Consider the following 6,573-nt stretch of genomic DNA (forward strand, 5'->3'; position numbering starts at 1 on the left):
TCATGTGACTTCCAAGTCGATGGCTCAGCGCAGACTCCAGAAGTCTTACCCTCCTGTCATTGGTTTTCCCAAGGCCAAATTAACCGCCGTTCCTGACCATTGCTAGTAGACGTCTGGACCGATCTTGGCCTTCTTGTCACCAAACACGACGAGGATGCAGCCTTTATGATCCTTTGCAGCTAAAAACTTCTGTCTTCGTTTGTATGTGAACGTCGGAGCATAAAGTTGGACAGTAGTGACACTGTGAGACCTGGTGGAAACACGAATGGGAAGTCAGCCTGTTTGAAATCTACACTTCGCGGTTCCCGTCCCCCCAACGTCTGGCCATCTGACCTCTGCCAGTCCCACAACATGCCAGCGGCAGAGTTCTAGCTGTTGGGTGAGTTCTTTCCTCTTGCCGCGCTAGGGTAATGTGCGGACGATTCTCGTTCCAGTGAAGTCCCTTCTCTTGGCTATCTCGGTGGCTGATCTCCGGTAGCACTCTTTTTGCTAAACGCTCCTGGAGCTTGCCGAAGGGGCAAGCCGTCATTGTTGATCCGCGTCTAGACCAATCCGGGATGAAGTTTCTGCTGAATTGATTATCTAAGGTCCTTCTCACGGTACGATTGATGGCGCCCATCTCTTCTACAGTCGATAGCCTTCAACCGAACACGTGAACACTAGACACTGGCCGGTACTTACATCGTGGAAAGTCGGGTTTACTTCTCAATATGTATGAAACTCTAATTCACTAAAAGTTCACGTGTAAGCATGTGTATCTGCATGTATCAGTAAAAACATTCGATCTCCATTCTATAACCTCAAGTACAAAATTCCATGTGAAAGATTTATTTTCTAATTTACAAACGACAAAAAGACTTATGATGGAAAAGAAAAAATATAAACATCATAACTCCTTAACTATACTATAACCAATATAGAGAAATATTTTCCTGCTGAAGATAAAGATTCAAATATAAAACATATCGAAAATCTCATAAACAGACCAAAAAGTGTTTTGTTCTTTGTTCAAGAGTTATTTTGCTGACATACTTTTTCTGCAAGGTTTCAATAATCATCTCTAAAAACATTTTACTCCACATTCAAATAAATTCATTAAAAAGTACAAATTTATTCTCCATTTTGTGTTTTTTCGCTCTGTTGTCATTCATATCAGAATTTCAGGTACATACTAAACATTTCAGTAAATTTATATAATTAAACAAAGTCAATTACCAGCATTATTTTAAAGTCAGCCTATGTAAGTGTAAAGATCTTCATGAACAGACTTCAGACTGATTTTCCAACAGTGAGCAAAGAATGTTTTACAAACTGTGTAAAAGACAACTATATCCAAGAACTGTCAGCAACACATGATTAACAAATCTGCATTAACTGCTCTATTCTCTCAGCAACACAGTTGCTTAAGGAGATGATGATCATTAAACAGCACAATTTTATCAAGTACGAATTAAAAGTATGCGCTCTGTCGAACAATGTTAGTGGTTCCCAGTCACTTAATCCCCAGACACTTCATCCCCAGACACTTCATCCCCAACGCTTCATCCTTAAAATGAAATTTTAACTATAAAAATTATGAAGCCGGCGAAAAATTTAACTGAAATTGAAATAATTATCTGCATATAAACATCACAATAAGTTTTATAATTAAAATAAATATTGAAATACTTTAATAATATTCAAATCATGCTATTAACTTCAACGTCATTTGAACCTCTACAACATTAGTTAAAGTATTTTAATTGTAAAACTTATTGTGATGTTTATATGAAGATAATTATTTGAATTTCAATTAAATTTTTCGCTGGCTTCATAATTTTTATAGTTAAAATTTCATTTTAAGGATGAAGCGTTGGGGATGAAGTGTCTGGGGATGAAGTGTCTGGGGATTAAGTGTCTGGACACCAATGTTAGTAAATATGTTAACTGCATTCCAAATAAACACAGAATTTCTTTAAGGAGAACAAAATTAAGAATGAAAATTTCTTCTCCATCTCTCACTGGCTCACACACACATTCACAGACTGCTACATGTATTAATAGTCAATTTGCATTTTATTTAGTAATCTTTCACTCATCAAGCAGTCTTAAACTTCTCCTTCTGGAGCCAATTTGAAATTTTAGTCACATCTATAATTGTGATTCATGATGACATTTGTGAAATACTACAAGACTATGCATATTCTGCTTCATCATCTCTTACAAGAACTTAATCACTATAGTGTAACAGAATTTATAAATTGTTTGAGGTACACTTGATTTAAGCTATTTAACAGACAGTCTTTGTTCTTTATTCACAAGTCTGCTACAAATCATATCCTTCATACAGTTCATGAGCACAGCAACTCTTATGATTGGTAAAACATAATTATATTAAAAAAACACCAACTGTGCGTTCAATGGTATCATTTAATAGTGGAATGTCTTTATCTGATTTATATAAATAACACAACCAAAGATTTTTTACAAATTAGTAAATATGGAAAATCAAAAAGGAAAACAATACAAAGAACAATAAAACTTTTAGAAAATCATATCAAATTTTAGAAAAACCTAAGAACATATTGTGGCACACTAAATCCAAACTGATCTTCCTTTGTGGTGGCATATAAGAGTGGTATGCTCATGAAAAACACAGACATTGCAGATTCTCTGCCAGCCAAATGTAAGAACTCTTTCTAAGCTCTAGTTAACTCTTTTCAAAACTTTAGGAGGAAAGGACCTCTACATTCAGATTACACCTGGCACAGTGATGACAAAAATATTAACACATTAAAAATATTAATCAATACCAACATTTAATCAATTCCGTCCTAAGCTATACCTGCCCTGTATTCTACAAAAGTATATAAATGCCCTTTTAACAAATCATTTAAGGTGCTCTACTTTTGCAATCTTACATCCTCAAGCTTTTACATTTATTCACTTACTGTGGGAAATCTCAAATATTCATCGCATTTTAAAACTGCATAACCCATTCCTAATTTTGCATCATTGTTGGGATTTTATAGTTCATCCTTCTTCTTCTCAATCCAGGTTTTAACGGACTCAATGTCACCATCAACTTCTTCTCTGTTGAATGAAGGAAGAGCACTGCAACCAAACCAACAGTACTGTAATGTAAATAATATGTGCCATAAATACATTTAATTGGCTAAAAGCTCTAGAACTATAACAGCAATAGCATTCTGGTTATTAATAAAGAATAATAAATCAGATTGCTATAATTCTTTTCCCTGCTTTATAGAAGACTCAATACGCTTTACACAAAGAAAAACAAAGTAAATACAGACACAAAATGCACAAACACATGAGCAAATACACAGAATAATATTAACAGTGATCATTACAAGGCAGAAAAACAGAATCATGCCCTAAAAGCATGTCACAACAACAGAGCATCAAGAAAGGATAACAGTGAGGTTGGTATCATGACTAGGCAGGAAAAGGTAAGTCTGCAGTTGTGTTTTCAATGATAAAAATAACACCATTTGCAGCTGACCCTGCATAAGACTGAACAGTTAGAGTGTGGACAACTTTAGATGTTGAGTACGAGCATTCATTTCTGTCCTAACAGCAATGGCAACAAAGTTGACAAGGATCAGAGTTGTCCGTTTTTGAGGTATACATCTGTCAAAGATGCATTGACACAATAGCAGTAAGAAAATGCAGGAAGAAGTATCAGACATGATTCATGTTGATTTAAGGAGGAACCGAATGGGGGAGGGGGGGAGAGCAGCAAAAGAAAAATGGTCCATAAATAAGTGATGAGAATTAATCATGTAGAAAATGAAAGCCCAGAACATAAAACAATGATAACCAAAGGAAGATGTGGCTTTTCACAAAGGCAGAGACAGTGGTGAGTGCTGACCAGAAAAATGAAGAAAGAATAAAAATGAATGCACCCTTGATAAATTTCTTTATGTTTCGATGCATTAGTGTGACACCAAATCAGCTATGGGAGCTTAAGCGCTTATGGGCTGTGAGAAAGTATGACCCAAATACCAACAGTGCAGTGTTATAAGTAATGATTTAAAACAATTTATTGTAACATTTTCCAGTACTTTACAAGATTTCTGTTTCTCTAGACTTATAATTGTAACATTATTTTTGTCATTATCATTCTTAACACATATTTTGTAATACAATAAAAGAAAACTATCTTCAGTTAGAACTGAGCATATATGAATGAACATGTCTATATATGAAGGTAGGTAAACTTACTTGACTATAGCAGAAGACACTGTATCAATGATGCTTCCTGTAAAAGTATTGACCATACTTTGAGGTTCACAATATTAGCAATTTAGCCAAATATCTAACATAATTGCATAAGGGACTAAATTACACAGGGAAGTGAATTATGTCCAGTCTACTCATGCTGATCTCCTGTATGTGCTCTGAATTAGATAAGACAAATGTATATACTACCCTAGTCCTTTCTCCTATCACCTTACACAGTAACCCTCAATAAAGCTTTAAAGGCTGGCTTTTATGGTAACAAAATATAATAAAACTTCTTCCAATGTTAAACAAATTTGAAAGATTAAATTAATAAAGTTAACGGTTCTTATGATCTGCCAGATTACCTGCTTTTTTAAAAATAAAACTTTGTGTTTGACTATTGTTTATTTGTTGCAGAGGACAAATTGTACTTCGCATTGAATAATCTATTTATATAATACACATACCAGGTTTGCAGATTGTATCACAGAAAGCAGAGCACAAATAGCAAAACTTGCAGTACTGAAAAAAATAAACCAAACGAATTGAGCAATTCTTGAGAATATTAATGGTACTACATGACCAAGTTGCATACAAGATTTTTTTAACACTGTTTATCTTTTGATAGGCTTTGCATACATTTTTTAAGCAAGGCTATTAATTTTAGCTCATCTTGGGAAAAAAAGGGCAGATTTAAATGAAAAAACTAAAAAAAAAATCTTTACACATATATATATATACCATGCACGCTGGCTAAATGCACTTCAGGTCTGAGAAATTGTTATTTGAAAAAAAAAATTACCTTGCACATTTTACAGTTTGGCTTGGACTGACTGGTTTCACATGGGCAGTCGTGGTCGCAAAGTTTGCAGAACTGGAAGCAAAATCAGAAAGAGATTTCTTTCTGACTAGGTTTCATTCCTCTAGACTCTGATATATTATCTCCACTCTTGTGATCAATTATCGCTCATTCAAAACACATGCTATAAAATGCGTTTATGTCAATGTTTCACTTACTCAGCTTTCCTTATAAGAGGTTACAAAGTCTGTCTAATATCTAAGCTCAATATCCTTGTAACTCACCTTGCAATAGGTACAATATCCACACAACGATCCCTTCGCATAACCGACTTCTTGTTCTGAAATATTTCCATCGTTGCTATCATCTGAAGCTTTGACGAATAATCCTACTGTCAATAAAATTAACAAAATTACGGAATTCTGAAAGTAATGCATTTCTGTCGATGCAAAATGAACGTTAATCCTTGAACAAGTTAGATTAGGTACTTCCTTCCCAACCACGAATCGTTAATGCACACGGCAAGCAGACGCGGTGAGTTCTTTCCTACCCGCGCAAGGTGAAGAGCATCACACAGGAAGACAACTGTGAGTTTTTGTATTTCTCACAAAGACTGTGGACACAAGTTATAGAAGTGTGTGGCTTCGGGTGCTGACAAGACGTATTTCATGGCAGGCACAGTCTTTAAAAGCTTGCTTCTCAGAGACATAGTACTGAGCCTTCCGAAATATCAATGGTTGTTGAATGGAGCTGGTAATGAAGCAAAACAGAAACTTCAAAAGAAGTTAATTTGTTGTTTTACAGATCGTCAAAATAAATTTATCACAACATATTTATATCCCCTCCACCAAGTAGACTTTTACACAATCATGGTAGGCTAACATCTACGTTCATGCGTGTTCAGAAGTCCCATAGCCGAAACATCAAAGTACAGTCTCTTTCTGTTGGTCATGCTTGCAGGTACACGTACAGGATCGGCGGCCCGATGGGAGTTCAAACTCTCGCGACAGGATCGACATGCATGACTGTCATCACATAGACTTGCAGAAACTTTCAAAAGTGTCTGCCTCTTAAACGGTCTAAAAAGGTTGGCATTTTTAACAAGGGGTTCTTACCAGTTGATCGTGTCTGAAACATGAAGAACATGCATATTCCAGACTAAAGAGAAATATTCAAAATAGATACAGCAGATATATATTGAAGAGGTATAGAAGAGCGTGATCTGATAGTCCATACAGTGGTGCCCAACCTTTTCTCGCTCGCACTGGACATGATATAAAATCCCAAGGGCCAGAATCATATTATATTAAAAATGAAATTATGTTGTATTTGGTCAAAATGATGAGGACCCCAGGTTGAGCATCCCTATAGTCTAGTCAATGAAAGAAAATGCTATAGAGCAGTGGTTCTTAACCGGGGTTCAATCGAACCCTCCCAGCTTGCAAGGGCTTTGGGTGTTTGAACGGCCCCTATAGGGAAGTGAGACTTTGGGATGGGAAGCGTGTAATTCGATCCTAAACTGACGCGTCCATCGCGCTTTTTTTCTTCAG

The 6,573-nt window shown here is 35.8% G+C and overlaps 1 protein-coding gene across 1 annotated transcript; it reads right to left on the minus strand.

Annotated features, from left to right (window-relative positions):
• Nucleotides 1-2,034: 2,034 nt before the first annotated feature.
• Nucleotides 2,035-5,580, minus strand: LOC112570822 (sarcoplasmic reticulum histidine-rich calcium-binding protein-like). Its single transcript, XM_025249460.1, has 5 exons — nt 5,308-5,580; nt 5,027-5,098; nt 4,692-4,746; nt 4,225-4,261; nt 2,035-3,093 (listed from the first exon to the last, which is right to left on the minus strand). The coding sequence occupies exons 1-5, from the start codon at nt 5,458-5,460 to the stop codon at nt 3,006-3,008; spliced, it is 405 nt and encodes a 134-aa protein (XP_025105245.1). The 5' UTR covers nt 5,461-5,580; the 3' UTR covers nt 2,035-3,005.
• Nucleotides 5,581-6,573: the final 993 nt, after the last annotated feature.

This window comes from Pomacea canaliculata, linkage group LG8 (assembly GCF_003073045.1).
Source record: "Pomacea canaliculata isolate SZHN2017 linkage group LG8, ASM307304v1, whole genome shotgun sequence".
NCBI classification, from domain to species: domain Eukaryota; kingdom Metazoa; phylum Mollusca; class Gastropoda; order Architaenioglossa; family Ampullariidae; genus Pomacea; species Pomacea canaliculata.